Source organism: Leptinotarsa decemlineata, unplaced genomic scaffold, assembly GCF_025532065.1.
Source record: "Leptinotarsa decemlineata unplaced genomic scaffold, Ldec_3_MD MMD2_tig00002974_RagTag_RagTag, whole genome shotgun sequence".
NCBI lineage: Eukaryota > Metazoa > Arthropoda > Insecta > Coleoptera > Chrysomelidae > Leptinotarsa > Leptinotarsa decemlineata.
Window position 1 is genome coordinate 526,538 of NW_027412578.1, and position 22,022 is coordinate 548,559.

General features: G+C 33.7%; 2 protein-coding genes across 3 annotated transcripts; one reads left to right on the forward strand and one right to left on the reverse strand.

Annotated features, from left to right (window-relative positions):
* Nucleotides 1–912: 912 nt before the first annotated feature.
* On the reverse strand, nucleotides 913–3,392 carry hd (humpty dumpty). The gene is made up of 2 exons (XM_023160400.2): nucleotides 2,265–3,392; nucleotides 913–1,615 (listed from the first exon to the last, which is right to left on the reverse strand). Exons 1-2 carry the CDS (start codon nucleotides 3,315–3,317, stop codon nucleotides 1,058–1,060), a joined length of 1,611 nt encoding a protein of 536 aa, XP_023016168.1. The 5' UTR covers nucleotides 3,318–3,392; the 3' UTR covers nucleotides 913–1,057.
* Nucleotides 3,393–6,031: 2,639 nt separating this feature from the next.
* On the forward strand, nucleotides 6,032–20,382 carry LOC111505575 (eukaryotic translation initiation factor 2 subunit 3). 2 transcript variants are annotated; one of them, XM_074177248.1, is made up of 7 exons: nucleotides 6,032–6,189; nucleotides 6,351–6,525; nucleotides 13,866–14,102; nucleotides 17,524–17,741; nucleotides 17,826–18,011; nucleotides 18,102–18,332; nucleotides 19,977–20,382. In XM_074177248.1, exons 1-7 carry the CDS (start codon nucleotides 6,118–6,120, stop codon nucleotides 20,271–20,273), a joined length of 1,416 nt encoding a protein of 471 aa, XP_074033349.1. In that variant the 5' UTR covers nucleotides 6,032–6,117; the 3' UTR covers nucleotides 20,274–20,382. The 2 variants fall into 2 exon arrangements, with proteins under 2 accessions (XP_074033349.1, XP_023016167.2); XM_023160399.2 differs by lacking the exons at nucleotides 13,866–14,102; nucleotides 17,524–17,741; nucleotides 17,826–18,011; nucleotides 18,102–18,332; nucleotides 19,977–20,382 and adding an exon at nucleotides 7,689–9,679.
* The last annotated feature ends 1,640 nt before the right edge of the window (nucleotides 20,383–22,022 follow it).

The window sequence follows — 22,022 nt, forward strand, 5'->3', positions numbered from 1 at the left end:
TCTTACTAAAACGTTCAGTTTTTTTGCTAAAAATTCACGTGTCATTTCCTCATCCACAAGGTTAAGCTTGATGCTTTTACCCATGAAATTTCCTTTTCCGCTCTTGTGTCTAAATTCCATTATCAACCGTATAACTGAACTAGGTTAGTCACAAAAGAATTTTTCCTGTTTTGCAGGTCATCAAATTTCTGCCTAATTGAATATGTCGACTCAGTGTGTGCGTTTAGTTTTGAATTGAAACAAAACAATATTCGATTTTTATATTTTTTGTGGATAAGACACATTGTTTCCGAAATAAAAATACATACAATCAGAATGTTTTGCTTCACAAATAAAGTGTGGCATGAATCTCTGTAGCTAGTCTAGCTAGCTAAGCTAGTGTTCAATCCTTTTGAAGTAATACATATTTATAGCATGTTTTATTATTTTTCTATATATATTTCTATACTCATTCGAATGGGAAATGCACAATTGAAATTCACAAAAAGTAATTTATGGAATGCACTCAGGGGGATCTTCTAAATGTAGCACGTTGTTCCAGTCAGACTCTTCACAAAGTTGGGCAAACTTATTACAGTTATGTTTACTGAAAAGTCTTCCTCGTCGTAAGCACTTTTTGTTGACGTTTCTCTCGAAGAATAAATTACACAAAATGGCTTCATGGTCTGATAAACCAGAATTTACAACCATACATTCAACTGCATTAATATTTGTACATACATAATCAATGGCCCCTTCTAGTGTTGACACTATCATGCTTGAGGATCTGTATCATTTTGAGAATTTGTTTCATAATAACCTCAAGAGACTTTCAAGGCAAAATAATTGAATTTTCGTTTCATATTTTTGATAAATTACAAATGTATTTGATAATTTTGCTATTTAGGTAAATAATATGCAAAAAATAGGCAATTTTGGACACAAAATATGTAATTGATTATGGTCTTTGTTAATAGCTACTCCAAGAATTGAATACCTCCAAATTATTTGTCACAGTTTCACCTATTTTAAAAAATAAATAAATTAAATTACAGTTAAGAGATATACTGGGTCTTTATTAGGACCAAGTATATGTTTTATCTTCACTTGTATACTTCAAACACTCGACATTGGTCACATAGTTTTGATCAGGTGCGCAAAAGTGTTTCAAAACTTTAGGCAACAGTCCGCAGTCCGAAAGGTTTTCTTTACCGAATACCATCGATCCTTTATTCACAATGTCAGATTTTCTAACACTATTTTGAAGTTTACTGAAACACTCTGTACTCTTGATATTACTGAAAGTTGCTGTCAAACTGGAGTCCGGGCAGTTGATAGCAAACAAGTTGTGTATAGTACTTGGTAAGATAGGTCCAGATAGTTCAATGGAGTAATAGTCAGCTTCATCTAGATGAACTTTGTTTTCGCGCACCTTTAATGAATTTAACGAGGCACCATGGAAGGCTACTGGGGCTAGAAGAGTAGGAGGTATTCCCGCAAGTGGTCCAGTAGTTGCTATGGCACTTTTACAGTTTATGAGAAAATTGTACAAAGCGTGCACTTCCACCCCTTCGACCATAATCAAACTCTGTTCACTATTGTCCACTTCACATTCTGCTTTGTGAATAATTTTCTCCTAGAAAAAAAATTTAAGGTATCTTGAAAGAACATTTTCATAGGGAACCAAAATTAAATTTGCATTTTAATTATCTCACAACCATATACTATGTGGATGTTCTCTTTTATTAGGTCTTTGACATGCTTATTAATAACTCATAACAGGCAGACCAGACTATATTTTCGAATACAAGGTAAAATTTCACCAGGCGAAAAATGTATATTTTCAAATAAAACATTATTTCCATCAAGTTTTGAGCAACAAAGATTGTGATGAATGAAGTAGATAAATTGAAATATAAATTATGTTGGTCATACTAGATCATTAATTGATACTTTTTTCAAGCATATGTCCCAAATCTGATATTTGACATTAGAGAATCCTGATACTAATTGTTAATTGTTCAAATCTGCACAAGATTCCTACAGGAGTTATTGAAGGAGGACTGTTATTTAGTTTTACCTAGATTTGATATATGATTACTACAAATTTGCAGGGAAAATAATGAGTAGGACTTCAACAGTTTTACAGAATAATTTTCTAGAAAATTCATTTTGAATTCTCCTTTTGATGATTCCGAATCCTATTTAATTATTTAATATTTTCCAACAATTTCTAGTGTGCATTCAACTATGTATTGACTATATCAACAAAATGATTTATTTACCTGGGTATAATTGATTTGTTTGATGTCATCATCATTGATTCCCATACTTTTCAACCACGTTTCATCGGGGGCTTCTTCCATTTCTTCATCATATTCTTCTTTAACTGAATCAAGTGTTTCATATCCTTGATCAGATATCCTTTTTTTCTTCAACGGCATGGTGAATTCTATGTCCTCCTGCCTCAACATATGACGGAAACCTCTAGTTGTAGGAGAAATAACTGCATGAACATCAGTAAACCCACAAATACCACCTGCCCTAAACAGAACTGTAAAGTTATTGGCACATGCATAAAAATATGGACACTGCCTTGTTCTGATCAGTTGGAAAAGTGAACGTAAACCATCAGACCATGCCTGTTGTAAACTATCTTTCATTGTGGAATTCACCATTGAAGCTGTCAGTTGTGATTTTGCTGCAGAACGTGGAAACAGTGTTAACCATGGCAAGGAAGGCTGTTGCCAGTATAAACAACACTGATGGAACTTTGCATTTGGAGAAGTATCTAAAGTTGTTTCGGTATTTTTATCCAGGCACCTTGTGAAGGCAGTCACACCACTTGCTTCCTCACTAATTTTCAGTTTTTGGTTGAAAGGAAAAGGCTTGGCAGAAAGCAGTCTAACTTTATTTGTCAGCGACCAGTCAATTGGCAACCAACTTTTCCCTTGTGCCTTCACAACTTCAACTACTTCATTAGTGTTCAATTTGCTCAAAATATTATCAAAAGATGTAATAGGAGCCTTGGGTGGATCCGGAACACTTTGATGGAGGAGTTTGAATAATGTTTGATCTGTAGATTCATCAAAAGAAACATTTGACTCATTTCTACTTTTCTTTGGATCACTTGTTCTTAAAAAAGGATTTTTTCTTTTCTTGGCAGTGAAAATGTCTTCGAAAGGGGAAGATATATTCTCAGATTTAGTTTTGCTTAGAGTGTTGCCCTTAATTCTTGCTTGAAGAGCCTTTTTCTTTTGCTTCAGCTTATGTAATTTCATTACCTGCGAAGGATGGCTCCATTCTAATGGTATACTTTTTTCGGGACTTCCAGCCATCAATGAAAACAGTAGATTTTGAATATGAAAACAATGATCCTAACCACATAAATAACGACATTTAAGAAGTTACACCACAGAATAATAAGTATTCTGTGGTTATACAGGCATTACTCTTCTTCTTTTGTTTAGTGGCCTCAGCTTTCATAAGATGGCGCTATAATAACCAGCTCTCCTCGCGTTTCTTAATATACCACAAATGAATTGCTGGAATCAACTTTCCCATAAAAACAAGTCTAATTAAGTAATGGCGTTGTGTTTGGACTCTAGTTTTCTAGTTATCTTGAAGGGAAAACTGTAGTGAAAAGCAGAGGCCAGTGTCAATAGCAGTCGATGTCGAAGCTTGGCTTCGCATAGAAAAAAGAGTATTGATAAAAAAGAATATATTGTTGCTATATTTCTAGATTTCAAGCGTGCCTTTGGAACAATTAATAGGAAAACTTCAATCGATGAACTGAAGTATTATGGTGTAACTGGAAAAGCTTTAAACTGGTTAGATAGTTATCTTGAGCAAAGAAGTCAAAGGACTAAAATTTGTGATGTAATGTCAGATCAAATTATAAATGACATAGGTGTACCACAAGGTAGTGTTTTGGGACCACTGCTATTCATTATTTATATAAATGATATCAACTATATTAATTTATTTGCTGATGATACCCTTGTATATACGGAAAACTGTAATTTAAAAAAAAAACTGTACAAAATATCAATATATCTTCAAAGAATATTGAATTATATCTACAAGTGAATAAACTCAAATTGCATATCAATAAATTTAAGGCAATGTTTCTTACAACAAATTCGAATCAAAGAAAGATTGATACTAACGACGTTAATATCAGCATATTCAATAATCAACTCACAATTGTAAATGAAATTATAAGTACCTAGGATTAATTTTAGACCATCAATTGAATTTGAATAAGCATGCCGAATATACCATTAGAAAGATATGTTAGAAAATGTATTTTTTCTCCAGAATTTCAAAATCTTTATCAACCTTTGCTAGACTAACATGTTACAACTGCATAAGGCCACACTTTGACTACTGTGCCACACTGATGTATCTATTCAACCAAAATCAAATGGGATAGTTACAAAAACTACAAAACCGAGGTATGAAAATCATTTTGAGATGCAACCAGTATACTCCTATTGAATCTATGTTAAATACTCTACATTGGCAGCCGGTACATAAAAGACTGTATTATTTGAGAATGATTTTTATTTTCAAAATTTTGAGTGGGATACAACCAGCCTATCTTAGCAGATATTTCATAACACAAGAACATGTAATACATTTTATAGATCCCGAACAAACTATAAGAGTGGAATGAATTCATTGTTCTTTAAAGGTCTAGATAGTTACAATAACTTATCTGATGAAATAAAACATGTAAATTCCTTAAAAGCATTCAAAAAGTTATTATTAGAATATATCAAATTGTAATACATGACGCACTGGTAAATTATATAGGTATATAAATTATTCATATATGCATAACTATATATTGTATATTAGGATTCCTAAAATAAAATCTACTACTACATAGTTGGCGAATTCGAATTCGTAAGAGACAGATATATATATATATATATATATATATATATATATATATATATATATATATATATATATATATATATATATATGATGCAACCAATTTTCCTTTATTGTCAGTATTTTAATATTAACCTATGTCACAAAAAAGATTTGCAGCTTTATAACTTTTATTTATTGTATATGTATATGTGAGCGCTTTCGACAGCTGGTCGTGCTATTATCTTTTTGGCTCTAGTAGAGCCAAGAATCAGACAAAGCTGTAACCCCCCCGAATTAAGCTGGCTAAATGCGCCGTACGGAAGCAAAGGCTAAGAAAACCAAGAGAGAAAAGAGAAACGAATGATACTGAAAATTATGTAACTCTTACTTACGTTTGATTGCTCAATATAACTATTATTTTCAGCCATACATGTTACCTTTTGATTTTGATTGTTGTTTCATAGATTTCAAATCATATTAGTATTATGTATTAGACAATGAAAGTCCGAACCAGTAAAATTCATCATGAAACATTGTCAACCACTTTCGAACAAGATTTGAATTATTGTTCCCCGTTATTGAACTAGGACTAAAAGTAAGTATAACGATGGCACATGTAAAAATTGTTATTCATCATTCTCCAGTCTTATGAGTTATTGTTAGATAGGTAAATACTTGTATTAGGTAATGAATTTATCATGTAGAAATTTGACTGGTAGTAATATTTTTAAAGCTTAATATTACTATGAGAGCACGACACAGAATTTGTAAAAACAGTATTGTGACGCCCGAAGATGCTATCGTAGAACGAAACACGTGTCGTGGTTTTGTTAACTCTCAAGTGGAATTCTCACATTAGTGTTTCTCGAATACATGAAGATTTGATTTTTTCTATTGGCTGTAATGGATTGAATCAACAGCCACATACAGGTATAAAGAAAAACGAGAAAGTTAACTTTCCTAAAATCCCAGATACTTCTTAATCAAAAATCAACCACCTGTGAGCACAAACAATTACAGACTGTTATTATTAAAAAATAAACATTTTTTCATAAACAATATAAAGATGTAGTTTGCGTTAAGCAAGACACACACGCCTACGTCAGTACGTCCCCGGACGAAGCTGCAACGATAAGAAGAAAAACGACGGCAACGGCAACACAATCAACTGCCAACTAGTCAACTGTCAGTTTCACATTGCCGTTTACCGCCTTTCTGATTTTGTCTCAAGCTCAAAACTCTTAGGTGCAAAACATGGCGTCTACAGATGTTGCTGGCGTGACTACGGGTCAACCAAATTTACACAAACAGGATTTGTCGAAACTGGTAAGAGGAAATATTGAATACCTCAGTGGAAACTTTGCTATAACTATTTTGGATTATTTTTGACTTCTTTACCATTCATAACCTTACTTTCATCATTTTTGACATCTATCTGATAAGGTTGAAACATTTTGGATACATATTGAATAATTTTCACTTTTTAGGATGTAACGAAACTAACAGCCTTATCCCCAGAAGTGATTAGTAGACAAGCTACTATTAATATTGGTACAATTGGACACGTAGCTCACGGAAAATCAACAGTAGTCAAAGCCATTTCTGGAGTTCAAACAGTCCGATTTAAAAATGAATTGGAAAGAAATATTACCATCAAACTGGGTGAGTTAATATTTATGTTTTTCCAGAACGTAGTGAGGAGCAAGTACAGCAATGTATTAATGTATATCAGATTTCATGACTTGCTCCATCTACCTCACTGTAGTTGAGATACTTTTAGATAGTCGTACTTTACAAGATGATGATTTTTTTAAAACTACTTCGTTGAAGGTGTGTTGTTTGTCATATCTAATTGATTATGTTTTAAAAAATCGTTTTAATGGCTCTTGCTGGCTTTTGCAAAATTTTGATTAGGCTCTTAGAGTTTTTGTCTGCTGATCACAAATCTGAAGTGGAAAATTTCAAAAATGGATATTTCAGAAACTCACATTCTATAGTAAAAAGTCCTAAAATGAAAACTTTATCCATAATCACATGCCATGAATCTTTATCTAGTCCATTTTTTTGTGCCTTGTAGTAAATGACACTTTTTTTACAAAAAACGTTTTCATTGGTTTTGTTGATAGTGTTATGAAATCAAACTATAAATGAATGCCACATTGATGAATTTTTGTGGATAACGAAAACATAAGGAATGCCGTCTTGTGTTGGAAGTATGTGGAAGGTGCCATTGACATGCTGATAAATAAGAAAGAAACCTTTTAAAAAGTGAAATTTTTAAAATTTGAACATAATTTTCATTTCTTGGCTTGAAATTGCTAACAAATATTTATTTATAAAGACTCCAGTGAAGTGACAATTTCATGTAAAACATGATTCCAAAATAGGGATATTACAGTGAAACAGGTTTTTTTATTCAGTGAAAAAAATTGAATTAGGTGAGACTGTCCTACAGTGTGCAATCCTGAAAAAGAATGTCATTTCAAGAGTTTTTATTAGCAAAAGTGGCTTCCTGAAATTGTTTTTCTTTTCTGGACTGCTAAGTTGACTACAGATTCATGAGCTGCAGAGAAAAATATGTAAATCTAGTTTGAAAAGTTTTCTAAAACTGGCATGAGTCTTTAAAACAAATATTTACCTAGTATGTATTTTGTGTCCCGTTTATTTTTCAAAGGTCATTATCATTTTCACTAACAAATTTTCTCTTTCAGTAGTTTTTGAGTCTTGTGATGAACCTTTTGCGTCGAACTGAAAGTATCTTCTTAATGATATATTTTTTGTCTAATATGTACACAGTTTATCTAAACAGAAATTGTTTGTCGTAGAAAAACTCCAGTTCGATGGAAATGGTTCAATCATCACATGGCCGAAACAACTGAAAGGGAAAAAAGTGAGTTTGAAGAGAGCACTGGAAGATTGTGAAAACTTTGAGGAGGAGCGAAAGGGAATCAAAAGAAAATATGAACCATCAAAAATCAGGAAGTTACGACCTAATAAGGCAAATGCAACGTATAAAAAAGAGTTTGTTGTTGAAAAAATTTTAGCCCAAGAATTTGATGTAAGCACTAAACAGTTGATGTTTTTAGTGAAATGGAAAGGATATTCCATGGTTCATAATACTTGGGAGCCACTAGAGCATTTGACTCATTGTTCATTGCTTTTGACACAGTTTTTAGCAGAATCTCTAGGATCGCAAGTCTTGGATGCACTTTGTGATAAGTTGAATATTTCCAACAAACTGTCTGAACAGAATCTTTTAGACATGTTGAAAATTGATAATCTTGACAACATACCTGATAAGCTTCACCTTCAGGAAAAATTATTAAGAGTGGTGGCCACACCTCCAAAAGAGAGGCATATTCATAAACTGGAGGAAGGAAAAAAAGCAATTTTAATGTATCAATTACTGTTAAAAAGGGAAACACAACTTAAGAAGCTGAAGAGTTGGGAAGAAATGATCAACACTATGGCAAAAGAAGAAGCAGCAATTACTATAGAAAATAAAGTCGATTTGGAATGTCCTCCCGAAGGTTTTACTTACATAAATGAATATGTTGCTACAGAAGGCATTGATATTCCTGTTGAGCCTACTTCAGGATGTGATTGTGAAGAGTGCGGGCCAAAAATAAAAAATTGTTGTGGAAAGCAGCCCCACAATGGTTTCACATTCAAAGCACGCGGTCGAATAAATGTGAATCCTGGAATAGCAGTATATGAGTGCAACAAGAAATGTAAATGTGATGAGAACTGTAGAAACAGGGTAGTACAGAATGGTCGTAAAGTGCCACTTTGTATTTTCAGAACTGCCAATGGCTGCGGCTGGGGAGTAAAGGCAATGAGAAAAATTCATTGCGGAGAATTTGTTTGTGAATACGTAGGAGAAGTTATAACCCATGAGGAGGCTGAAATCAGAGGCCGTACATATGACGAGGAAGGACGGACATATTTGTTTGATTTGGATTATAATTCCAAAGATAATCCCTATACAGTAGATGCTGCTAAATTTGGCAATGTCTCACACTTCATTAATCATTCTTGTGATCCAAATCTCGGAGTGTATGCAGTTTGGATCAATTGTTCAGATCCTAATTTGCCCAAGCTGGCACTTTTTGCCTTGAGAGAAATTGAAAGATATGAAGAGATTACTTTTGACTACATGATGAATATAGATCCGGTGGTGCCAACAACTCCTGAAAAGTCCCGATTTCTTCATACTCCTGATAAAAATCAAGTCATACAAAATGGCAGAAGTATTTGTAAATGTGAAGCTGACTCATGTAGGAGATACTTGTTTTAAATGGCTCTGTTTTGAAATGTATACGTACTTTTGCAAAGAATTTCAAGCTGTAGATTTTTTATAGTTTTTACATAATTTTTCAGACTCAGAAATACTGAATAATTTCTAATATATTACACCAATGAATTTCAGAAATTTATTGAATCTAGACCTATCCCTTGGAATTTATATTTGATTTAATGGATAAATATTCTTTAGAGGTTGCATTGAATTGTACTATTTTAATTTGTTGATATTTTAGATTTTGACTATATTGATGGACTTTAGGTATATTTACAAGACATTTTTATTAATTTGTTAAACTGTACTCAATTTCCAAGTTGTCTCACTGCCCTGTATTTTATAATAGGTTTTGTTTAGAAAATATGTATTCTATGTCAAAAGAAAAATGATTTCACCTTTCTAATTTTGTAAGTGGTAATTCTAACTTTTATACATTCTGCTGGTGGAAAAGTGGCAAACAACTAGACAAGTTGTATTCGACAAAATGTTTTGTCAAAAATAAAAAATATTAATTAATTTAGAGTTTTTTTTTAAATAATGAATTGGTTGAAATCGTAACAGAAACATTGGTGTAATGTAAAGGTGGAAATTAACTGACATTTATGGAGTCTATTCTTGGTCTCATCATCTTCAGTAAAAAAATATATGAATTCAAATTCATAAGTTCATGCTATTCGTAGATGATATCACTTTACTATGATACAGTAAAAATACCGTAGATATACAAAATAGTTTCTTCAGATATCAAGAGTATCAAGAACCATCGCGATGATAATCTTTTATTAACTTTAAATATCACAAAAACTAATTAAATATCTTTTTGGGGCAGTACTGGTAACATTCCAATAATTCTCGGTGTTATCAGGAATGAATTGAGCATTAAATACCTTGGTATTATCACAGATAATGACTCGAGATTTGAAGACATCAGAGCACTCACTAAAAAACTTTCTTCAGGTTATTACTCAGTAAAAATAATTTCTGTAGTAAAAACCTTTTACTACTCATTAGACTTAAGATACGGAATTCTAGAGAGTATTTTCTAGAAACTACATGATTTCTGTGTCTGAGCTTCAAAAAAGAGTGATACATTATCTATTCATAATGAAACAAAATTTTTGTTGGCCAATATTCAGTGCAATTGAAATTTTGACAGTTCATCTCATTTTCATATTAAAAATAACTTGTTTGATGAAGAAAGAGTGAATAATTTCTTTTCGTCTGGTAACTTGTCCACTTGACGGGCTTCAGATTTTAGACTCCCAAATCCACCTTGACGCTAGGTTAGGTCTAAAGTGAGTGGGTTTATTCGACCCTCCACCGCAACCCGCAAGGGTGTATTGTGGCTCACACCTAATCACACTCGACCAAATAAACCCAGTTTCTTAACGAAGCTGATTAGTTTGTATGGTGAGTGGTCTTTCAGGTCAGATGGTAAGAGTACGGCTCTGCCGAACTCTAAAAACCTGATTTGGTCCCAAGCGGAGTAGGCACAAAGTATATGCTCTGCTGTTTCATCATTTTCCAACCACACACTGTCTTCCGACAGTCCGAGTCTCTGCATATGATGATTCAAATGACAGTGACCTGTAAGAAAACCTGTTAGACACTTACTAAAAGTTCAGTAATTCATAATGGCCCAAAAATATTTAGTCACCTATATAAATTCATAGGAAGAACTACACAATTCAGAAATGCAAATAGTATGAAGGGTTGTAGTGGATGAAGTTTTCCGTGACAAAATCAAAGACTTTATAGAAGATATAACATTTGCTGAAGAATACCATTGTTCCATGCAAAAATATATCTATCGGGTCATATTTTTCTGCTTATTTTCAAATCTAAACACAAAATTGAACTGTCAGTGGGAATGGAAATGAAATTAAATTTATCTGTCTAGGCATAAATTTCCATGTGCTTTAACAACGAATGGCGTATTGGCGCCCTTCTGTATGTTAGCAGTAAATTCGCCCAACTAAGAGTCCTAAAAAACTTCAACTAAAATCCAAAATAGAAAATTACAAATACATAACATAGTATGTTATGACTGCCTTCAAGCAGTACTAAATGAATATTTAACTGTAATTTTCAGAAGCTCGTTTTCCTGTTTTCTATTTTTGAAATTTTTTCTCTATAAGCTTTTTCATCACAGTGGAAATGAAAAGTTGAATATCGATTGTTATGCTCACTTTTCTCTATTTGAATGATCTCTCATTTCACCCACTCGTTAAGTTGACACCAAAAATGTGCATTTTCAGTTGTTTGATCTAAAAAAAGAAAAACTACAAAAAAAAATAGTGGCGTACTTTTTCTGAATATTATTGGTTGTGGTGCCCTCCGAGATGCCACTGGGCTTTATAATTTTAATCTAGTTAGCGCTTAATAAGCTCTTTGTTATTTCAAACAACTATCAAATTTCAACCAAATCGGTTTAAGAATATGATACTTATTTTATTAATACTGTTTTCTAAATTTCAAAGCTCTGTATCTCAGAAACGAAGCAAGTCCAGACCTCCTCCTCTACCTGTATTATTCATTTTTAATCTTTTATACACCCATCTGCCTGGTCTAAGTAATGTAGTCACGAAATCCTAATCATCAATTATGATGTCATTACTTCGAATAATCTACCTCAAAAGTTACTTGTTTTCTTCCTTCAGAAGGTTTTGTCCTTCTTTTTTGTTTGTGGTGTCTATTTCGTGCATGCATTTTGTCTTCTTTTGGCCTGTTTCAAGCAGGCGAGAAGAAATATATTTTTATATTTAATACACTTTATAGGTAACTTTTTTTTTATGATGTTTCTAAGTTATATCGTAAATTTTACTAAATTTTGCTGGCCTGACAGACACAATCAGTATCAGCCACTATCAATACTTTCCAAAAAACTAAAATTAATCTTTTCTTGTACAAAGTCTAGACGAGTTTCTATGCATCTTCCACTAGGCTCAAAGAAATCAGATATCTGTTATTCCAGTCTTGTTAGATTTACCATTTTCTAGACCAGGGGTCTCCAAACTTTGAAGCCTTCGGGCCATAATGATTTTTTCAGTTTGTTCCGAGGGCCAATTTCTGCCCTTAACTATATTTCTAGACTAGGATAGTCGCAAAGTGCGTGACCTAAGCAAACTTACGCTTTTTTTGCATTTCAATTATTGTGTGTTGTGACACTTAACGACATCTAGTGGCGAGTAGTGGTACTATGTACTATCTTTTTCAGCTACCCGCTAGGTGGCATTAGGCGTAATTAAATATTTGGAATTACCGTGTTGGTTCGAGAAAGTATGTGTGATTTGTTAGTATGGAAAAGAAACGAAAAATCGACAGTGAATGCACAACGTTCCAAGAAAAATGGAACTTTCAGTATTTTGTGATTGAGTCCAGTAATAAGGCGTTATGTTTAATTTGTAATAAAACCATAGCTGTTCTCAAATACTATAACATTAAACGACACTATGAATCGAAACATCTTCAAAGTTACTCCAAGTATACAGGAAGTTTGCGGAAAGAAAAATTTGAAGCTTTGAAACGCGGACTCAAATCGCAGCAATCTTTGTTTACCAAAGCAAATACTGAACAAGAGTCTGTAACTCGCGCCAGCTTTCGTGTGGCTCTTGAAATCGGAAAACGTGGCAAACCATTCACCGATGGAGAAATGATAAAAGAATGCTTGATTGCAGTGGCCGAAGAAATATGCCCCGAAAAGGTCAATTTATTTAAAAGTGTCTCGTGGCTAGGAGGGTGCAAGACATCGCAGAAAATATATCATCTCAACTGACTGACAAAAATGGACATCATGAGTGGTTGTCTCTAGCATTGGATGAGTCAACGGATGTGTCAGATACTGCTCAGGTGTTGATTTTTATTCTTCCACTGGAACAATTTGATAATTTGCATAAATTTGCTCGTGGGTTGTTTTCTGTTTTTGGTACTACTTACTTGTGTGAGAAAACGTTTTCCAAGATGAAGTACACAAAGAATGTTTACAGATCTCAATTAACCGACGAGCATCTTAAATCTCTTTTGATAATTGGTACAAGTAAAATTGATCCACAACTACAAAGTATTGTCGGTGGAAAATCACAATTACATAAATCTCATTAGTGTTTTTGTTTTACTGTGATTCATTTCAATTATTTGTTAGTTATTAATACGCTTAAACTTAGATACTTAAGTCAAGTTTTCTTTGTCATCATTTCTGTTGTTAAGTTTTACCTTGCAAGTAAATAAAACCGAGTAATTATCATTCTGTGTTTTCTTCTTCAACTTATCACAGCAATAGTAACAACAATTAGGTAATCATTGGCTGTCGCCGGCCAGATAGATGACAGTAAATCATTGGCTGTCGCGGGCCGGATTGATGACACTGGCGGGCCGGAATTGGCCCGCGGGCCGTAGTTTGGCGACCCCTGTTCTAGACTCTTAAAAGCATCAGAAAGTTTTAATATGCATAGGAATAAATTTTAACAGGGAAACAAACAAGTACTATTTAGAGTATTTAGACTCCCGTCCATGTCACCCTACAATGTGAATGATCGGTTTATTTTTTCAGTTGTTGGAATTATAGTTGAACTAGAAGTGATTCATAGTTCTGGTATTGCATATACTAATTTTCACTAAAATTCAACTTTTATGGGATGTTTTTGGGTTTTCACAAATTATAATTCTTTTTAGCTACTGACTAAAATTAAAAATTTTTGTTTAGGTTATGCCAATGCTAAAATTTACCATTGTGACAATCCTAAATGCCCACGACCAGTATGTTTTACCTCTGGAAGTTCTTCCAAAGACGACAACTTTCCCTGTACGCGTCAATCTTGTACCGGCCGTTTCCAACTGGTGAGACACGTCAGCTTCGTTGATTGCCCTGGTCACGACATTCTTATGGCAACCATGCTTAACGGTGCTGCTGTTATGGATGCAGCGCTTTTGCTTATCGCAGGTAAGTTACGATTATCAATTTATGGAAAGGTCATAACATCTTCCATTAGAGTGATGATAATGTCGATATACTTCAAATTGACATTTGTGTTTGTAACTTTTAGTCCGCTATCTTTAGTAGGTAACAATCCCAACTTTAGTAAACAGGGACTTATCAAATGGCCAGAGAGATCACCGGATTTAACTCCGTAGAATTATTTTCGTTTGGGTTGATTAAAAAGCAAAGTCTATTTCAATAGACTCAGAAATGTTGAAGCATTAAACGGAAATATTGATAAAAAAACTGCATAATCACTCGGAAATGGTCAATAATTATAAGAGAACAGTAACAAAAGTCGATGAGAGTATCATCCTATTTAGGTTCTTATTTTGTGATTTGAAGTCTACAAACTGTTAAAGATATAATTGTCAACCCTTTGATAATTGCCTTGTTAGTGCGATAATACTCTGGTTTTGATGAATAATATAAACGTATCATTTATGGTTTATTGACTCTGCACTGACACTCTGTACATATATATTATATATAGCCAAGATACAACATACAGTTTTAATAACAACTTGTTTATGAGTACACATTCAATGACTTCATGCCATTTCAACTGACTGTAAAGTATTATAGCTCCTTGACTATACCAGTATTGAAAAAACTACAACACTGGGACATTCCAGGAATAATCAGCTCAGTTGTGACCTTCGTTTTTTTTTGAATCTGAACCTTTTTCTTGTCTCGTTATATATGTTTTGTAGTTCCCTACAATTTTTCTATGAGTTTGATAATACATAATTCGATAATCTATATACATTGTGCAAATTCAAGTTTTGGTCTTATGAGCATATTATATTGTTTGAGAATAATTTCGATTGGAAGGTACTCAAAGGTTTTTTGAATTGAAAGACTTGTTTTCCACTTTTATATTTGTATATGTGATTCCTATTTCATTTCGTTATATTTATACCTAGGTCTCTAAATAGGTGAATTCTCAGATGCGTTGAAATGGAGTAAAGTGATTGCCATAGATAAAAGTGGAAATAGATCAGAAATGGATAATTAATAGACCCATTAGTCTTCTCAGTATTTTTTCAAAAATTTCAGAAAGATTAATGTAATGAAATTTTTAATAAGTCATGAAATTGTATCTGACTCTCATCATGGATTTCGCATTGACAAATCAACAGAATCTGCTACTACTCTTTTTGTTGATTTCATATCTTGAAATATGGATAATAGAGTTACGTTATTCCCTGTGGGTTGACCAATAATTGACTACACTGAATAATCAAACTTAACTTTATTTCACTTTAAATACAACAGGCACTTCAACCAAACTTCAACTATGATTTGAATGTCTATCCCCTTTGATTGTGTCGATACCCTCGTGACTAGCCTTTAAATATCGTAATCGAATGCCGTAGAAATTTTGCCGAAGTTCCGTCGAAATCGGTAGCATTATTTTCGCTGCTTCTAGAGTGGCAGGGAATCATCGTACATTCGTGCGCTATTAGCTATGTCACCTTTGGTTTATGGTTACCAGTGGCGGCCGGCGTTGTTTCCTTTCGGACATGATTTACAACAATAGGAAGCAAGTGGCAGGAATTTTCTTTGACCTGTCAAATGCTTTCAACTGTATTGATGAAGTGTTTTTGGCTTCCAAACTGTATACTATTGGTATTAGAGGAAATATTCTTGATTGGATCATTTCATTCCAAATAGACAATTCTTTGTAAAATTAGATGTCGTTGAGTCAGATAAATATTCAGTTGATGTTGGAGTAGCGCAAGGTTCGATTCTAGGGCCATTGCTTTTCTTACTATTTCTCAATGACCTTCCAGTAAATGTTGATAGGCACTTTTATCTCATGAATTTTGCTGTTGACACAACATTTGGTATAGCCGAATCATATATATGGAAGATATGATTCTATTGGTTGAACTCGGTATTAGTGAAATGACAAAATAGTGATGCTGAATGCACAGAAAACAAAAATTATATATTTCAAATAGAACAATCTAATCGATAATGAAGTCCTTCATACACATAACTCCAATAAGTTTCTGGGTGTAATGATTGATAAATCACTCTCATGGTCTGAGCATATCGAAAGTTTATCAAAAAACCCTCAAAATCATACTTCACAATTTTGCAATTGAGGTATGAACCTCTTGAGACTATTCTTATCCTAGTTTATTATAAGTTTATATATTCTGCTTTATCATTTCACATCATGTTGTGGGGAAATGTTGCCGAAATAAATAGGATTGATAGATTGATGTTCGACGTGAAGCAACATTATTCTTGAAGGGATATTTTCAAGAGTAAAAAGATTTTGACAGTTTGCTGCATTTACATATATAAATGTTGCTGGAGGAAAAATATATTATAAACTCACTGATCTAATGAAGGCCTGTAATACTCTCGAATCAAAAAGTCACTGAAAGATTTCTTATTGGCTAACACTTATTATACATTACAAGAATATTTCGATGATTGAGTTTTTGTGAATATCTGTGTGTAAATAATCTTATTTTTTTACATTATATATATATATATATATATATATATATATATATATATATATATATATATATATATATATATATATATATATATATTACAATGTATATTAGGAATATAGGAGGAATCCCGTGTTAGGAATCACACGTTAAAAGGTAAGACCTCGTTAATCCTTAGCTCACACAAGTTTCGACTTCTGAGGGTTGTCGTTCGTAGGGGTGCGACAGCTGGTTAACGGAAAAACAGATTTTAAACAGATATATATATATATATATATATATATATATTACAATGTAGGTTTTCACGGATGGTAGAATATGAAGCGAAGCAGTAACTCGTCTTGATAATGCCATCTGAGATGATGGCGAAACGTCGACTATCGAATAGTACACAACGGATGAACACCCGGAAAAACAACATATATATATATATATATATATATATATATATATATATATATATGTTTATATTCGATGGACCTATATGTATGATTATGTGTATATAATTTTTTAATATAACATGCATATTTACATATTTGTTTGTTTACATATTTACTATCAGATCTGCATTAACAGTTCGAATAGTATTTTAACTCTTGTGTTTTTTTTTTATTATGTTCACTTTGAATAATCATCTCAAGTATAAATTGACATGTTCAATACCATGTAGTTGGTCTATGAATGACTAAATTTCATTCCAATTCTGAATGTTCTGAAGACAGTTTTTGTAGGATAACTTGTTTTGATTCAGTTTAATGGATTACCATTAAACAATTCATCACAACGTAATCAATAGTAATTATAGTAGCCTTTTATGAGAAAGACCGATTTTTCAAATTCAATAGTATAATAATATTAACGTCGAGTTTTTCAAACTACACACAGTAATGAAGGTACTTTGTTTCAAGGTAACGAATCCTGTCCCCAGCCTCAAACTAGTGAGCATTTGGCGGCTATAGAAATTATGAAGCTGAAGCATATTATAATTTTGCAAAACAAGATTGATCTTGTGAAAGAAGGGCAGGCCAAAGAGCAGCAAGAACAAATTGTAAAGTTTGTTCAAGGAACTGTTGCTGAAGGAGCACCCATTATACCCATATCGGCTCAGTTGAAATATAATACTGAGGTATGAACTATTACATTTTTCCAAAATCTATTTTTCATTTATAAAAAAAGGAAAAGGTTTAACTGATTATGAATTTATTTTTAGGTTTTGTGTGAATACATTATAAAAAAAATCCCAGTCCCACTTAGAGATTTCACATCAGAACCTCGTCTTATCGTTATCAGATCGTTTGATGTCAACAAGCCTGGTTGTGAAGTGAATGACCTCAAAGGTGGGGTTGCCGGTGGCAGTATTTTGAGAGGGGTACTCAGAGTTGGTCAAGAAATTGAGGTGAGTTAGGAGAGGTACTCCTAGTCTCTAGGAGCGAAGCAAACAAACTTTTGTCAGAAGGGTAGATAATATATTTTTCGTTACTTTCAGGTTAGACCAGGTCTGGTGAGCAAAGACTCTGAAGGAAAATTGACCTGTCGTCCCATCTTTTCAAGGATTGTGTCTTTGTTCGCAGAACAAAATGAACTGCAGTTTGCTGTTCCTGGGGGTCTTATAGGTGTTGGTACGAAAATTGAACCAACACTTTGCCGAGCAGATCGTTTGGTGGGTCAAGTTTTGGGAGCTGTAGGTGCTTTGCCTAGCATTTTCATTGAACTTGAGGTATGACAACTTTTTTTTATAAATATACCTACCCCAGGTAGGTATATACATCTATATTTAAAAAAAAAAGAATATTGCAGTGTGCAATAAAATATATTCAGCATATGAAAAATATATGACTACTGATCGATAGTATAAAATGATAATCAGTAAGGGTCTAATTAATGATTTTAATTTCTATTTACTTATATTGACATAATATTTTGCCACCTCTTGGACAATAAATGTTATAAATATACCATATATTCATCTGTGATGCGTTCCGTTCCCTACTTGAAACTAATTCTCAAGCAAAGATCTGAATTTTGTCTGGCGAAGTTTACAAGTGGTACAAGCTTTTCACAGAAGGTCGAGAAGATGTTGAAGAAGAGTAGTTGCTGAGAATGTTGGCATATCGGTTAGCCAATGCCATTCAATTTTTTTGTAAATTTTGGGCAAGGAGCATGTGGCAGTGAAGGTCATTCTAAAATTGACTAATTTTGACCAAAAAACTGTCGCCGGAGCATCGCTCAGAAATTGTTGTAAGAAGTCAATGGTCCAGATTTGCTTAAAAGGGTCATAAATGGTGGCGAATCATGGGTATATGTTTATGACATTGAAACCAAAGTCCAATCATCCCAATGGAAGAGTCCAGGAGAGCCAAAACCAAAAAAAGCACGTCAAGGTCGATCAAGGATTTGCTCACTGTTTTCTTGGATTACAGTGGCATAGTGCATGAGGAGTTCTTGCCACATGGTCGTACAAGAACATTTTTTAGGAGAAGTAAAAGCATAGTTGGATGTAATGTTTACTGATAAAGGTCGCCAAGGCAGCCAGACCCAACATCAATGGATTTTCATCTTTGCAAAACAGCATAATTAGAGGTTTATCATACTACCTCTACTACACGAAGGACGTGAACAAATTATGTCCTTAGATTTGAGCCGCATGAGAACAAACAAGAGATTCAGAAAATATACAAATTGAATGGATGGCATTTTAATATGTATTATAAGGATAATTACTGTCGACTTTGGTTTTATATTCGAAATATTCAACAGGTATTTCTTCAGTTTTGAAAAGAATTATAAAAACAAAAAGTATTATTGAAGTGGACAAAAAATCAAAGTGATATTTGAAGCACCCTGGACAAAAATAAATTACCATTAGAGCACTGCACGCTACTTAAGTGTTCTCCACATAACTTCATCAGACAAAATTCAGATCTTTGAAAAAATAGCTCAATTACAGTTATTCCAAGTACCACTTTATTGTGATATGTGATGAAAATGGGTGATACTTAATGAGAATCCATAACATATTCAAGTAATATTTTATTGCAAGATTTTCAACAAGGAAGATATTGTGAAAAACGTGTTGCAATTTTGTAAACTGTTCAGTGAAAATCTCACACTGAAGTGTTACTTGAATACGATTTAGAAGTATTGGCCAATTCTATTACATTTATTTCATTCAGAGCCTTCATCTTAGTGTTGTTCCTCTTGAAGAATTGTTTTTGCTATCACAGAAAAATTCAAAACCTATGTATGTGAAATTATTTTGGAAGCATGTTTTTTTTTTTATTGCATATAACATTCAAATTGATATATCACTATTGGGACACTCGGTATATGTGAAATGTGAAAGAATTTTCTTTATGTTTAGGTCAGCTACTATCTCCTCAAACGTCTGCTTGGCGTTCGTACAGAGGGTGACAAAAAGGGAGCTAAGGTTCAAAGACTCACCAAGAGTGAAGTACTGCTTGTAAACATAGGATCCCTCAGCACTGGCGGTCGTGTAGCGGCAACAAAAGCCGATTTGTGTAAGATTGCTTTAACCAACCCTGTGTGTACAGAAGTCGGCGAAAAGATAGCTCTGAGTAGAAGAGTTGAGAAGCATTGGCGTCTTATTGGTTGGGGTCATATCCGCGGAGGGGAGACCATCGAACCATCGAATAACTAATAGTATAGAATAGTTTTATTTTTTGTTTTCGTTTCATTAGGTTTTATTTCAAAGGATATACTCTGAAATATAATCAGAATATAAAAATAAATTCATTATGACGAACAAATTGTAAAAAATGTTATTTCAATATCTCCGATATCTCCAATGTCTCCAATATCACCACACAATGTGTATTCTTTTGTGATGAATAAAATGATTCTGATTCTCCGAGGTGATGGCAACGGATCATTGTGGAAACTTGATAGCCATATGAATGGAGCAACGTTGGGTGCATCTACCACTTGGATGGGTACGGAGCTTGAATAGACTTTCAATGCAATTTCCTGGCACTTGCAGAGAATTACTCGTTGAAAGATAGGACCTCGTTTATCCTGAACTCATAAGTTTTGAATTCTGAAGCTTACAACTCTTGAGTGGGTGACAATTAAGAGAAAACTCTATTTTTATACTCATATTTCCTGACTACTCTTTTGAAAATTTGTCTGGAAAACGGGGCTCATGAAATGAATATTTTTTTATATTAGGTTGTTTCAAAAGTTTCACTCCGTTCAAGTGTCATGTGTTTTTGTAGTTCCATATCAATAAATATTTATTCTACTGTGTAGTATGACTGATCGATAGAGTCTCATGTACACAATGCATCGTGTTGTTCATTTTTTCCAAATTTTAATTTTTGGCCTTCAACTTATCACTATATGATGTCGTTGAGCGTTCGGCCAATTTTTCTCTAAGAATTCAAATTGAATCAAAAGGAAAAATGATCCAGGCATTTGGCAATGATAGTGTTGATAAATACACTGTTCGCTGTTGGTTTGCGAAATTTTGTTCTGGAGATTTTAGCCTTGAAGGTTAGCCCCAAAGTAGAAGACCTACACTAATCCAGGATGAGGATTTGAAGATTTTGGTGAAGACTGACCCATCACAAAGGATTCGTGGGGTGGCGGAAGAACTGGGCATCAGTTTTTGATGATTTAGAACAAATTGGAAAATTCAAATAGCTCGAAAAGTGGGTGTCCCACGATTTGGATGTTCAACAGAAACTACCACGTTTTGAGGTCTGTTCTTTACTCCAAAACGATCCTTTTTTTTTTTTGATCGGATCGTCACGTGTGATGAAAAGTGGGTTCTGTACGATAACAGATATGTTCCGGAAATGGTTGGACACCAATAAGTTACCCAGGCATTCCCCAAAGGCAAAAAAAAAACCCAAAAAAAACCATAGTTACTGTATGGTGGTCAGCGGCTGGTGTGATTCGCTATAACTTTCTGCAACCGGGCCAAACCATCACAGCAGAGTTTTATTCTGACGAAATCGACAAAATGTACCGAAATTGTGTCAACAGCAGGCGGCACTGATCGACAGGAAAAGTCCGAGCCTGCTCCACGACAACGCCCGTTTCACAAGTCACCGTCCGCAAATTTAACGAACCTTCGCCAATCAGGAACAGGCAAAACCGGCATTCGTCGACTTCATCGAATCCTGAGTATGCAATTTTCATGCTTACATAATTAATCGTTACGTTGTCAAAAGGACACTGATTCAAATGGCGCTTATTTCGATTAAATTGAATAAGTATTCACCAAGATATTACAGTTTGAAGTAGACTCATGAAAACGGACAAAACTTTTGAAACAACCTTATATTAGATCCGTTTTCAAATATGGCAAATGACAATATGACTACTGAATGTCATTTATATACAGAACTTCCCTTTTCATATCCATGATTTCTTTAAAAAACGGGAC